The 13994-nt window shown below is 45.0% G+C and overlaps 1 protein-coding gene and 1 pseudogene across 4 annotated transcripts in view; both read right to left on the bottom strand.

Moving 5' to 3' along the window:
* OPHN1 (oligophrenin 1) overlaps positions 1–6294 on the bottom strand; it is a 329287-nt gene extending 322993 nt beyond the window's left edge. For 2 of the 4 annotated variants that reach the window (XM_058658533.1, XM_058658536.1), the window contains exons 1-2: positions 5651–6235; positions 5351–5508 (exon numbers count right to left, since the gene is read on the bottom strand). In XM_058658533.1, coding sequence (XP_058514516.1) covers positions 5351–5504 — 154 coding nt within the window. In that variant the 5' untranslated portion in view covers positions 5505–5508; positions 5651–6235. Of the gene's footprint in view, positions 1–5350; positions 5509–5650 lie in introns of all 4 variants that reach the window. The other 2 variants (XM_004595205.4, XM_058658534.1) reach the window with 2 other exon arrangements.
* A 4464-nt stretch (positions 6295–10758) lies between these two features.
* On the bottom strand, positions 10759–12472 carry LOC101523556 (ubiquitin carboxyl-terminal hydrolase 10-like; annotated as a pseudogene).
* Positions 12473–13994: the final 1522 nt, after the last annotated feature.

The raw sequence follows: 13994 nt of genomic DNA, 5'->3' as shown, positions 1-13994 counted from the left end.
TTTAATCCCCAAAACTCAAGCTCTACTAACCCACTTTCACAACCTCAAGCTTTTCTGCTTTCTATTTTGCCTTTTCCAGTGTTTGAGCCTGCCATCCCTGAGGCCAAAGCAGGAACAACTAATAGTACAACTAATAGTACACCAAGGGAAAAAGAAATACCAACAGAATTGCATTCCAGCCTTTCAGGATAACTCACTACCCCAGAATTTCAGAATCTATCTGGTTTTAGATACTCTCTATGCCAGCCAAGCTAAGACATTTTTTAAAATATTTTTACATGGTTAAAAAAATTCAAAGAATAATTTTTCATGTTATATGAAAAATGTGTTCATAATTCAATGTCAATAAAAGTTGTATTGAAACTCAATCGCTCTTTCTTACAAAAATGACAGAGCTGAGTAGCTACCACAGACTGTATGGGTCTTAAAGTCTAAAAATTGAGTCTCTGAGCCTTTATAGGCAAGGTTGACGGCCTTCTGACCTTTATCAAACAAAATGTAAAGCTGCAAAATAATTGCTGAGACATCCTAAATATTTGTGTGGGATTTCTTATACCATACACACCATTCTCAGAATGCTCCAAGGGCCAGCATGGTGGTTTAGCGGGAAAAGCCGCCACCAGTAGCATCGCCACATACGAGCAACAGTTCAAATCTCAGCTGCTCTACTTCTAATCCAGCTTCCTCCCTGGGAAGGCATCAGAGGATGGTCCAAATCCTTGGACTCCTATACCCACTTAGGAGACCTGTACCTAGCAGAAGCTCCTGGCTCCCTCCTTTGGAGCAGCTCAGCTCTGGCAGATATGGCCATTTGAGAAAAGATTCTCTTCCTTTTACATGCATCGTGTGTACTGCATAAATGCCGTGTTGTCACTGTGGATTATACAGTAAAATAAGCATCACCTTCAGAATTAAGTTTAAATGCTGATCCAGACCTTCTCCTTATTGGTTGAAGAACTTTCACTCCTCTCAACTTTAGTTTTCTCTTTCATAAGATAGAAATAATCATTCTTATCTCATGAAACTGTAACCCAATGTAGTGCCTGGCACATGGGAACGGCTAAGCCAGTAGTAAGTGTTAATAATTCTGTCCAACTCTGATGTTACTGCCTCCATTATTTTGACTCTCCCTCTAATGTCACATACGATGGCACTCCCCTATTCCACAATATTGGCTTTGATCTTTTATTAATTTCCATGACAATAATTTCTACTTGTGTTTCATTTCTCTTACTAGCCAAAGAACTTCTTCGGGGTAATATCCATGACACATTATATGTCTGTCTGCCATTTTGCCATTTGAACAGTGGTCTGCACACAGTAGGTACACAAGCATTTATTGAATGAATGGTATGTGTTCACATAAAGCTTATTAGGAGTCTCATGTTGCCTGGGGATAAAAGCAGGGGCCACGTCATTTGTTCTGAATGACGCCTGGCCTCAGTGTTCAGCAAATACTCAAACAGCATCAGGGAGTAAAACAAAACTGCCAATGCCAAAAAAAAAAAAAAAAAAAATCAGCCACCTTTCAGAGTGATGGTGCTTTTACTTTGCATTAGTTTTAAGCCATCCTGCACTCTAAAAATTATGAATAGATTTTGTTTAGTAGATGGGGGAGAGAAAATGTTTTCCTAAGATAGACACGTGCAACAGCATTCATATCAATGACCCTTAAGAACACTTAAGTAACCTTAAATATTCAAGCAGGACCTACATTTTTCAACAGTCAATCATCACACACAGCTGTGATGAAAACCTTATCTAGAGCTCTGTACAAAATCAGACACAAGACAGCAGGCACTTGGCACAGCGGTGAGGACTAGCATAGCCCAACTATGAAGTGCCTGAGTTCCTTTCCCCTACTCCAGCTAATGCCAGCTTCTTGCTAAGGTACCTCCCAGGACACAGCTGTGAACGAACTGGGTCCCAGTCACCAACATGAGAGACCTGGACTAAGTCCCTGGCTCCTTATTTTAACTTAGGACATTGCAGGCATTTGGGCAGGAACAAAGTAGATACAACCTCTCTCTCACCGTCTGGTGTTGTCTCTCCCTGTTTCTCTGTCACCCAAAGAAATAAATAAAAAATTTAAAGGACTAGAACGTTCAATAACTTTTTTAGAAAAGAATCAGGGACTGGCAGGAGGTTAAGCTGTCACCTGGAATGCTAGCATTCTCTGGCACTGTATCAGAGAGCTGGTTCAAGTTCGCTGGGGCCATTTGGGGAATGAACAGGCAATGGAAGAACTCTCTCTCCCTCTCTCAAAAAAAATACATACATATGTTTAAATTAATCAACTATTTTAAAAAAAAAAAAATCAGATTCAAGCAGGCTAAAATGTAAAATCGAGTTTCACTGGGGACTCGATTTTTTGGCCGATGTTTGCAATTTTGGTGTACCAAATCTCAGTGGTTCCTAGAAATACTACCTCTCTGATTGGCCAGTCACATTAATTAGTTAAATAAAATGGTGCTAATCATTCTTCCTGCCTTTCACTGCCAGGTTCCAAATTTCATGATCCAGATGCATGAATACAAAACTCAGTTCTGAGACGTGCCAACGTAGGCCACAACATTTTTGCAGAAGATCACATTCAAAAAAAAAAAAAAAAGAATTCTCTGCTTCCAGCTATCATCTATTTTTGTATTTGCCTTCTACAACCTTCTACAAATTCACACATTCACAGACAGATATATTAATAACCCAAAGGTACGCAAATATCGTCGTCAACAACTTACATTGATTAGCCATGCCCATTTATTTAACAAAGCACTTTCATAATCCATTAATTTCTTAGGGCCTCCAACCACCCTGGGAGGTGGGCATATGATTAACCCCATTTCAGAGATGATGTAATTTGTGCTGGATTCCAAGATGGGGAAGCTAAGCAGGAAACCCAGGGCTTCTAGTTCTGACTCCACAGTGCTTTTACCTCTTTTCCTCTGCACAAAGTAAGTGCACACCTTTGTTTGGCTTCCACCCTCCTGCCTCCCAGCAAGTGGCCCAGCTGACGCAGTGTGAGGAAGTAGAGTGGGAGTATAAACATTACTGTGGTCAAGACAGTGGGAAACATCCCGCCTTTGCCCCCAGCTACTTAGGTTTTTAGAATGCATGCAATTTAAGAGGAAAGAAATGCAGTGTGGGTTAGCTACTGAGTTTAATTTCCTACCTGTTCCATTTTGGGCTTTATCTGTGTACTCAGAAAACCACCCCACGAATAGCCCCCTTGGCCCAGAACATCTCTTGGATCTTTGCCCATGTGGCAAGGTTTGGGCCTGCTTAATTGCTGATTCTTAATATTTTTAGTCTTACAAAAAAGAAAAAAAAAAGGGAAGAGGGGCCAGCATTCTGGTGTAGTGAGTTAAGATGCCGCCCACAGCAGTTGCATCCCATATGGGCACAGGTTCAAGACCTGACTGCTAGACTTAAACCCAGCTCCTCGCAAAGTGCCTGGGAAAGCAACAAGCCCATATGCCTGGGCCCCTGCCCACATGTAGGAGATTGGGAAAAGGCTCCTGGATCCTGGTTCTGTTCAGGACCAGACTCAGGCATTGCAGACATTTGTGGAATGAGCCAGCAGTTGGAAAGATATCTCTCTGTCTCTCTCTCTCTCTCTCTCTCTCTCTCTCTCTCTCTCTATCTCCATCTCCCCCTTGCAGTATATGTCTATATGTATAAAACTCTGCCTTTCAAATTTTACAAAGCAAAAGCTAAAGAAATAAAAAGCACTACTTACCCCTAGCTTAGAAAATATTTACCTATCTCCAAAAGATTTTTCTTACAAATCTAGCACAAACATTTCAGGCTCTCCATGCATTTGAAGCAGGCACTCCCTTCCCAGAGCTTATGCTAAAACTTCATTTGCTGCACCAAGTAGCTTGATGTAATAAGTCAGCAACAACAAGCAGGAACACCCCCCTACCCCTTTTCCTTTCAGGGAACCCTTAGCTCTCTATTTTTGTGCCAAGACATGCCTATTCTTAACCCCTCGGTGACCTCTATTGAGTGGAGACACAGTCCAAAGCCTGAGCTATCAGTCTCCAGTAAAAGGCATTTCCAGAGCCCCCTAGGCAAGGTGCTACCAGGAATTCTCTTGGGGTGGACACCACATGCCAAACCATTACATATTCAAACCCAATCAAATGACGCATGAAAACCCAGACAGCTTGTCTATTCAGACCCAAAATGAACAGGCAACATGTGCGAGGCATATATAGGCTTTAAGGGGAAGAAGCACCACACAAGAAACAGCAGCCAGCAGTGCGCATCTAAGGCTTTCCTCCTTGCTTTGGGCTGGCTGCAACAGTCTTCTGTAGTTCCCCACACAGTACCTACACTCAGCCTTTGGGCAATAGATCCACTCAGAACTGTAAGACATGACACATGAGCCAATGACTCGGACTCAATTTTTCACTATCCTCCTACAGCTGAGCAGAGAAAAAATTAATTATCACCCCACCCAATCATTAACCCTCCATTCTTCCGGTTATATACTTTGACACAAAGGGTTGGCTTGCTTTCCTCTGATCGGGGATGTTTATTATTCTTTTGCTCCAAGCTTCTTGCCAAGCAGCAGAATTAAAACCTCCACACACCAGGTGAAGGGGTGGGGAGGGCCATGGAGAATCCTCCAGCTAAGTCAGCAGTGCCCACCAGAAAAAGCAATCTAGGTAAGATTCCCTTAGCACAGCATGTGCCAACTGTGGCTGTACTCCCTCAGAATGTGGCTCTTCCTGCCAAGGAGTAAGCAGGTCTTTGTTCCATGCTTCAGCAGAATTCAGAGATACATCAAGACATCCAATAACCCTAAGTTAGACTGACCTTGATCCAAACCGTAGCTCACTTATATTAAAGAAGAAAAAAAAATCACTGGAGCAAAGGTGCTTTCTTTAGAAAAGAACTTGCCATGGGGAATTTTTTCCCTGCCTGCACAATTATCTGTAGCAACTGGCGGCTAGAACAAAACCATTATTCAAGCTGCTCGCCTAAATTCCCAATTGTCTAGGAAGTGCTGCAACGTGGATGTCACCTTGCCCCATCGAAGGGCGTTCAACATGTCTCACAGTACAGACTGCCTTTCTGAGTCAACGACCATCTGCCAAGTCCAAGTAATAGCACAGCAAGACGGTTCCCAGTACAGCTACACATCAAGTCTCCCAAGCAAAAACTCAAAGTTCTAGTGGCACCTAGCAGTTTCCATTTCTACCGATCCTGCTCCTGCAAAGTCAAAAACCCATCTGCCTCAGACACCAGAGCTGGGAGTCACCCCAATCCTCCCCTGGTGCAGAAAGGGTAAAAGGCCAGAGGCAACTGGCTCAGAAAAACAGCGGCTTCAAAGCCGTCCACTTACTTCTCATAGCGCTGATAAGCGCATTGCCGTCTTTGATCACGTCTTTGATGAATTTATTGGTCCTCTCCAGCTCCTGCTCATAACACTTGAGCCTCTCGCGGAAATCGGGGCTGTCCAAGTAGCAGTCGCTGAACTCCAGCGGAGGATGCCCCATACTTCTGACAGGGAGTTATGGGGAGAGAGGAAAGACACAAAGACCCGGAGCATCAGTGACATAATAGTCGGGATAGACGTGGTGGGTGAACCCCCAGACCCACTTAAAGGGAAGTCCTAACCTCCCTCCCTTTAGAAGACAGGTACCTGTTTCAATGGGTCTCCAAGAGGAGCTCTGGCGGGTGTGTTCAAGGAAACGGCGACCGTAAGGCTGCTTCAGGTGACAGAGAGAGCTAAGGCAGTCGGAGCCCGGCGGAGTGACGCCTAGCAAGTAGCATGCCCCCTAGGCATCGCCTCCGGGTTAGGCAGCGAGAAACCACAGCCCCAGCTCGCTTCCAGAGACCGTCCGTCCGGATCCTTCCTGGGCAGCTGCAAACGTGACACTTCGGCCCGCCCAGGGAGTAGGCGGGGAGTGAGTGCTGGGTTTGGGAGCCGCTTCTCTACCTCGCTCCAAGCGCCGGAGCTAGCCGGAGATTTCCTTTGCCGAACTCCGCGGGCGACCGGATTACACTGTCCCCTCCCCCTTCTTAAAGCCAGCGCTTCTGCCGCGCCCCCGCCAAGCCCGACTCCAGAGCCCGAAGCTTGTGTCTCCTGCTGTAATTGTCTACCTTTATACCCTTGGGGTTGCGTTACCAGGGCCCGCCGACTGCGGAGAGGTCTTCCAAATCCCGGAGACCGGGGCCTGCTGTCCGGTTAGGCGCCGGAAGGGTTAAGCTGGGACGGCAAGGAAACGTAGCTTTCCCCCCCATAGACACCAGAGCGGGAAGAGGAGAGCCACTGCGCGACACACAATAGCAGCTGTAGCCCGGCGCTTCCCTACGGAAACTGGGGAGCAGTCAGCGCCCTAGGACTCCAGCTGGAAAGCGTGGCGGCCTGGGAGATGTAGTCTTTTCTGTGTGAACGCCCGATGACTCCTCCCTGCGCTCTGCCTACCACACCAGCCTGGGCGGTCGCTCTCCCAATGCAACATTCCCAGTCTGCCGCTTGCTCGCTAGCAGAGTCTACCGCTGAGGGGCCGGTGCCCCGTGCTGGAGGCGGTTTGGTAAGCTGCCCAAAAGGGAGCCAGAACCCAGGAGAAATCCAAGATAGGAGGCTATCTCTCAGTTCCTGTTATGTGGCTAGACTGTATTCTTTTTCTTTCTTCTGTTTCCAGCCTTCCTCTCACCTAGCAATTTCTTTTCTTTCCTTTCCCCTTTCCCTCATTCAAGTTATCTAAAGCCCCTGGCTCTTGGACCTGAAAGACTGGCTCCTACTCCGGAATCTGTAGGCTCAAACCTCTTTCCAAACAAAGCTAGGTGGGACTCGGGAATTAACTTGTTCCCGAATAGGATATCAGATGATGATTTGTGACCTAAATCATAGAATAGGCTGATGATTAAAGCGTCTGAGTTTCCATATGTGAATGGAAAATGTAAAAAGAGGATGAATTGTCGGGCAGTTTACCTAAGACGCCTCTTGCCACCATCCATTGTAGGAAAACAGAGGCTACTTTTCAAACCTCGAGATTCAGAGTAGCTAGAGGCTGGAAAATTTGGGAAAATACTGTTACGTAGCCAACAAAGATGCATTTAGAAGTGTTTGCATTCTATTGCGCTGTGAAGAAAGCCGGAAGTGAAAGTGTTGTACATAGAGTACTAGTGACTAAGTCACCTGGGTTAGTGTTCCATTGCTGCAGATTACCACCATTTTGGTGGCTTAAAACAAGAAAAAATTATTTTATAGTTACCAAAGTGTGAAATGAAATAGGGGTTTCAATGGACCCAGGTGAAGACATCAGGTGAGGGCCCAGCACATGACTCAGTGGCTAAATCCTTGCCTTACACACAGCACTATCCCATATGGGCTCCAGCTCTTGTCCCAGATCCTCCACTTCCCATCCAGCTCCCTGCTCATAACCTGGGAAAGCAGTGGAGGACGGCCCAAAGCCTTGGAACCCTGCACCCACATGGGAAACCCGGAAAAGGATCCTGGTTCCTAGCTTTGGATCAGCTCAGCTTTAGCCATTGCTGTCACTTGGACAATGAACCAGCAGGTAGAAGCTCTTTCTGTCTCTCCTTCTCTCTGTAAATCTGATCTGCCTTTCCAATAAAAATAAGTACTTTTTAAAAAAGATGTCAGATGAGCTGTGTTCCCTTTTGGACATTCTCAAAGAAAGAGCCCATTCTCTTCTTTGTTTTTTGGGTTTTTCGGGTTTTTTTTTTTTTTCCAGCTTATAGAAGCTGCTCACATCTTTTGGCTCATGGCCCCCTTCTTCCATCTAAAGCTAGTAGTCAAGTGTTTCTCACACAGCCATCATTCTGGCTTTGATTGTCCAGCCCCCCCCCCCAATACTTACATTGGGTCCACAGGATAATCTTCCCATCTCGTGATCCTTAATCATGTCTGCAAATTCCTTTTGCCATGTAAGATCGCATATTACCACGTTCCAGGAATCAGGACATTGGCATCTTGTGGAATTGTTGCCCTTTTGCTCTTGGGGGATGCATTATTCTGCCCACCACACAATCCTTAACCTACCTCACTGATCTTCAAAACGACCCTACAAGATCCAGGTTGTCCTTATACCTGTGTGAAGATGGGAAAGAGAAGTTAAATGATTTGCTCAAGGACACGCAACTAATTAAATGATATTCCTTGAACTTGAGCCTAGCCTGGCTAGTTCTAGAACACGTAATTATTACACTATAACACAGACTATTATAGTCAAGTAAATGAACCACCTCTGAAAATGAGTGAGTAGCCACATGCCAAGGGACAATTTTGTTTCCCACTGTTTCTATCTTTAAAGTTAATTTCTGAGAAAATGTCCAAAATGGGCTTTAACCACACCTTGAGTTGAGAAATGCATATACTAAGAGAAGATGCCCAGTGAGTAAGTATATAGCTTCTGACCAAACTTCTGACCAAACTTCCGTAGCATTCACTTACTTATTCAGTAAGCATTTTTTGACACCTGCTGTAGTCTTTGACTTAAAGAGCCTAAACTCATATTTGCATCAGTAGAAAAATTTTCATTGGCATTATTTATATTATATGCAATCATTCTCATCTGACTTCTTACACTCAACTGTTTTTATAGTCATCTGTGTTCCTGACAAGACAATAAGAGAAAAGCAGAGAAAAAAAAATGCCCTGGACCAAATACCAAAGATGAAACAGGCGTATTATTAGGACTCAGTCCCTCAGGTAATGGCTGCATTACTTGAGATGGGATGCCTTGCCCATCATATTCCTAAGGTTCACAATGACCCCTTAAGATGCAGACATTCTAGAACAGTGGATCAAACCATCTTCTCTGGGATGCCCACATTCCGTATTATAGTGCCTGGGATCAAATCCTGCCTCTGGTTCCAATCCAGCTTCTACCCTGTGGGTACCCTGGGAGCCAGAAGATGATGGCTCAAGGACTTAACATTTCTGCCTCCCACGAGGGAAACCCTGATGGAGTTCTGAGCTCCTGGCTTCAGCCTGACCAAGCCTCCGTTCTTGCAGGCATTTGGGGAGTAAACCAGCAGATGGAAGCTCTCTTCTCTCTTGTTCAACTCTCTCTACATTTGGTCTGCTTTTCAAATATAAACTCTATTTTTTTTTAGAAATTATGTGCCCCTTCACAGGTTTTTAGGTTGATATCTAAAATTTTTAATCATGCTTAAATAGTTGGAAAAAGTTGTGTGGTTTTTATTTTCTTTCTTTTTTTGTCAAGTTTGATTTCTAGCATACTACAATGCTAATTTTTTATATAAAAGTATTATATATAACTCTTTTAAAGATACTGAATTTGGTACTTACCATAAATATTCAAATCAAAATAAAGTGTAAATTCTTCTTTAAACCTCAAAAACTTTATCTTGTTCCTTTTTTCCTCTGTGAACTAAATAGCTATTATATTCTCCCCACACAATTCTGTCCTTTTACACTGTTCTATTGATCACCATATCAAATTTCTCTGCAGCAAAAATGTGCCCATAAAGAGAAATCAGATTCTTTTTATATCCTTGTGACCATAAAATCTCCAAGTATTAAAAAAGCTAGATTGAGTTATTGCAATTATGCAAACACAATCAGTAACAATGTGGACAATATACATTACGATTACACTTATTAAACAAAAACTGTTGGATGTTTCCATTATTATTACTATTATTATTATTATTTTGCCACTGGAAATCTTTTAATGCAATAGAATTACAATCACCCATCTACACAGACTAAGTACTGAACCCTAGACAAGACAAGGGATATGCAATGTATATGGTAATGGCTTCTTGTCACACAATTGTAAAAATGTACTTTTCCTGTTGGTAACTAGCAATTCTTTTTTATGTTTTTTCTTTTGAAGGCAGAACTATTTCTCCTCTGACAACTGGCTCATTTGTATTATTTATCAAAAACCAAAGGGTGAGGGAGGAAAGTGTGGTGGATTAAAAAATTTATTTGTTAAAGAAAGATAAAGTTCATTTTAACAAATTTGCAAGTGTTGCTACTGGTACAACAACTCTCTAAGCAATGAGACCAGGGTCCAACGCGAGTACCCCTTCTTACTTCAGGAATTGGCATTATTTCATAAATGTGGGTGTTGATATTCTTTTTTTTTTAAAAAGATGTATTCATTTTATTACAGCCAGATATACACAGAGGAGGAGAGACAGAGAGGAAGATCTTCTGTCTGATGATTCACTCCCCAGGTGAGCCGCAACGGGTCGGTGCGCACCGATCCGAAGCAGGGAACCTGGAACCTCTTCCGGGTCTCCCACACGGGTGCAGGGTCCCAATGCATTGGGCCGTCCTCAACTGCTTTCCCAGGCCACAAGCAGGGAGCTGGATGGGAAGTGGAGCTGCCGGGATTAGAACCGGCGCCCATATGGGATCCCGGGGCATTCAAGGCGAGGACTTTAGCCACTAGGCCACGCCGCCAGGCCCGGGTGTTCATATTCTTAAACCAAGCAGTTTGGATCAAATGATTCTGATTCAAAAGTCAGAAGTCAACTTAAACTATGTTATGCAAAACCCAAAGACGTCTCCTCCACTTTCCAGCCCATTTTTGTCAAAGGGAGCAGGAGTTTTCTTTAAATAGCCACTAAAGTGAGGCAAGCAGTTGGTAACAACTGGTGTTCTACGAAGTGAGCATTGCACACACACAGCAAACCCAGAGCTAGAGCTGGTCCATGTGGCAGCAGTACAAGAGGTAGGCTGTGTGCTTGGTGGCTGGCTTCACCACCCAGTACTAAATTTTAGATACCTACCCGGATGTGTAGCTAGCCGTTGATCCTGGTCTGGAAAATGTCAGCAATGTAATGACTTCCTGTAATGTTGTCGTGATGGTGGACCACTGCAAATAACCTATAGGTTCTGTGGCATTTAAAATTCTTATTTTTACTGGGAACACCTCAAAGTTTCTTTGGGGATCTCCCCAATCGAAATGGCAGACTCAGAACCCTAACCAAGAAAAGATGGAAGACAGAACAAGTCAATCCACCACCTCAGCTCTATGTTGGTAGCGAAATACTGGACAAATGGAGACTCTATGATGGACTATGTCAATCAGTGGATTCTTCAACAACCTCATCGTGCTTGGAGTGGTGAGAGTGGCAGCAATTCAGAACTGTTGAACTATCAAAACCACTTGAGCAAGGATCTCAGAGCATGCCCCACATCGGGGACCTGGGATGGGTGGGAGACTGGGTGGGGCTTCTCCCTCAATGTTCCCTTTACCTTGGTTATATGAATAAAATTTTTTAAAGAATTCTTATTTTTAATCCATGGAGAAAGCAGTTCTTTATTAATCTTCAAGTCCGCAGGATACTCAATATTTTTGATCAGCTTCTGGCATCTGTCTGGCTTCTCATACAGATTGCTTCAGGTGCAGCACAATAACAGGAGGGAGCTTTTCCACAGCTGCCCTCCAACTTATCTCGACCTCTTGTTGGTGTTTTTGTGGTATGACCTTGGACAGATTCTCTTGCCTCCAAGCTTTCCAGTGCATTCTGGACCATGCATTTCTTGCCAGACTGTATATCCAGCTGCAGCATGACAAATGGCTGCAAAGTGGCAGACTCTTTTGAACTCTGCTGGTAGACCACAGACCTGATGTGTCCACCAAAGATGCCTGTGATGGAGGTCTGCACAAAATGAGTCTGATGGATGAGGGATGTCTTGGTCCTGGGCCCACTTGCTCCTTCTCCCCATCACTCCCTTTGCCTTCGTCTTCCTGCTCTTAGTTCCTGGGACGACTTCTGGGCATATTGGGAATGGCCAGTTTCTCGCTGTGTGCCACCAGCAGCTTCTTCAGGCTCGGCATCTGCTCGTGCAGCCCATTTAGGATAAAGCCCAGGTACTCCTCGGCATCCTCCTGCCAGCCCTTTCCAGAAAAAACCAAACTTGAGAATGGTGAAGCATCTGTATGGGCTTGAAGGTGGCTCTGGAGTGGATATCCCCCATAATTTTCTCCCCAAGTCCTTGCCAGGGCTGTTGGAGTATTGGAATGTTAGTAAACTTGTTTATTAGCCAAATGAAACTGTCTATCTTGGGGGTGCCTCTGCAGGGCCTTTGCACCTTCCAGTACAGGGGAATGAATTTCATTAGGTGGTACATTGGTGGTGGGGGGGCAAGCGACCAGGCTGCGCAGCATACCTTTCAAGTAGCACCAGTTTCCTTTAGTGATCATTGCACAAGGTCGCAAGACACTGGTTTATGGATCATGCTTACAGTCTCTAAGAACTCTGCAATTTGTATGGCTGCAGGATCCTCTGACACTGGAACAAGCCCTTCTTAGACTTGAACCTGCTTTGCAGAGACCCGGGGCTAAGCGGCAAGTGTGGAATACTTGCCTTCCACGTAGGTCACAGGTGAGGAGGGAGAGGGCTTAGAACCATGAGAAAGACTGGCCCAGGAGTGGCGGGCTGGCTGGCAGCAGTGCCACACACACGTTGCAGTAGGCAGAGCGACAAGAGCTTTCGGTTGTGGTTGCATATAAGTGCATGTCCCCCCACCGCCATCCCCCAGCGGGTGTCTCCACCCGGTGGGCAGCTGGGCCCTCGCAGAAGGACTCAAGTATCTACATTTTCAGTAGCATTGCTAACAATGTAGGGTTGACCCACCTCTGTCCTTCCAAAGCTGTCTTTGCCAGCCTCTACAGGGGGGTAAGACTTTCACATTCAGTCCCCTGGCCTCCACTGGGCTGCCCTGCAGGCCTGGCATCCCTGTCTAGAACCCCAGGAAAAGGGCTACCCAGCACAGTGTCACCAACAAAGTCTGTGAGTTCTGAGGGCTGTGACAAGTCCTGGGTGTGATCCGTAGGAGCATCTCGCCCACAAAAGCTGCATCCTCTGTTCTCACGCTGTCTGAGAGCAAAGAGTTGGTGTGGCCATTGAGCAGGGCGCCTCAAATTCATTCTCAGTTGTCCAGCTTCCAGCAAGAGCCCTAACACCACAAAGAGATCAGCTACACCACTGCTGACTGCCTGTGCCCAGGCCCTGCCCTGGCTCTGGATCACAGTCCTCACCTGGAGGCAGACACTTTGGAAAACGACAGTGTCCTGGGCAGTCTCAAACAGAGAGCATACAATGAAGTGGTACATACTACAGTTACTTCAAAGATGGTGGTGATGACTGTTTCCGTAGGAGCCCTGAGCTCACGATACTGTAGCTGCAGGTTCTCAGCAAAGTGCCACAGGGCTTAATTATTTCACTGACATCAAAGTCAATTTTCTGATAATCTTGTCCATCCTTAGCCAGGGCGCCACACAGCACTCTATCACCAAAGGGAGGAAGCTCTACTGAAGCTGGAGGAGTTCCATAGAGCTGATTGAATTCATCAGGACTAAAATCTCCAAACATATGCTGTGGGTTGTGGAGGGCCATGACCACAGGTTGGAATGGAACTCAGTGCTGCCTGGCAGTTCATTCTGCTTCTGCTGCTGCCACCACCCCCAACTTGTCACCAGTGCATCTGCACTGGCCATGGCACCTGCATCCTGGCGGAGTGCTGCAGGGTGCCATGGCCTGGATATTTATTTTTCAGTGTTATTGATGAGGAAAGGATACATTCCAAAGCCTCAAGTTACTGAAAATGCATGGACATCAATGTTTGGAATTGTCAATTTGTTTATCTATGAGGAGTTTACATCCTGAGTCGAAGCACCATAGTAAAGACTCCTGACTTTTCAGAGTTTTGCTTCCTTTTGAGAGCCTGAGAAAGGAAGAGAAAGGGGGAAATCCGAGGTGAGTTCTTAGGTAAATCATTTTTTAGGGTTAATAGCACTAAGGGAAATTCAAGATTTGGAAACTGGTTGTCATTCAGCAACCTCATGCTGTCATGGCCCTTTTTAAGTCTCCATGTGCTTTTCTATGAATATTAGCACCCCCAATTCATATATTAAAAACCCAAGGTGATAATACTAGAAAGTAGGGCATTTGGGAGGTTACTAGGTCATGAATTTGAGCCTTCATGAATGGATTTAGCACCCTCATAAAGGAGTCCCAACAGAACTCCT

Source organism: Ochotona princeps, chromosome X, assembly GCF_030435755.1.
Source record: "Ochotona princeps isolate mOchPri1 chromosome X, mOchPri1.hap1, whole genome shotgun sequence".
NCBI lineage: Eukaryota > Metazoa > Chordata > Mammalia > Lagomorpha > Ochotonidae > Ochotona > Ochotona princeps.
This window is presented reverse-complemented; position numbering and strand designations above follow the sequence as displayed.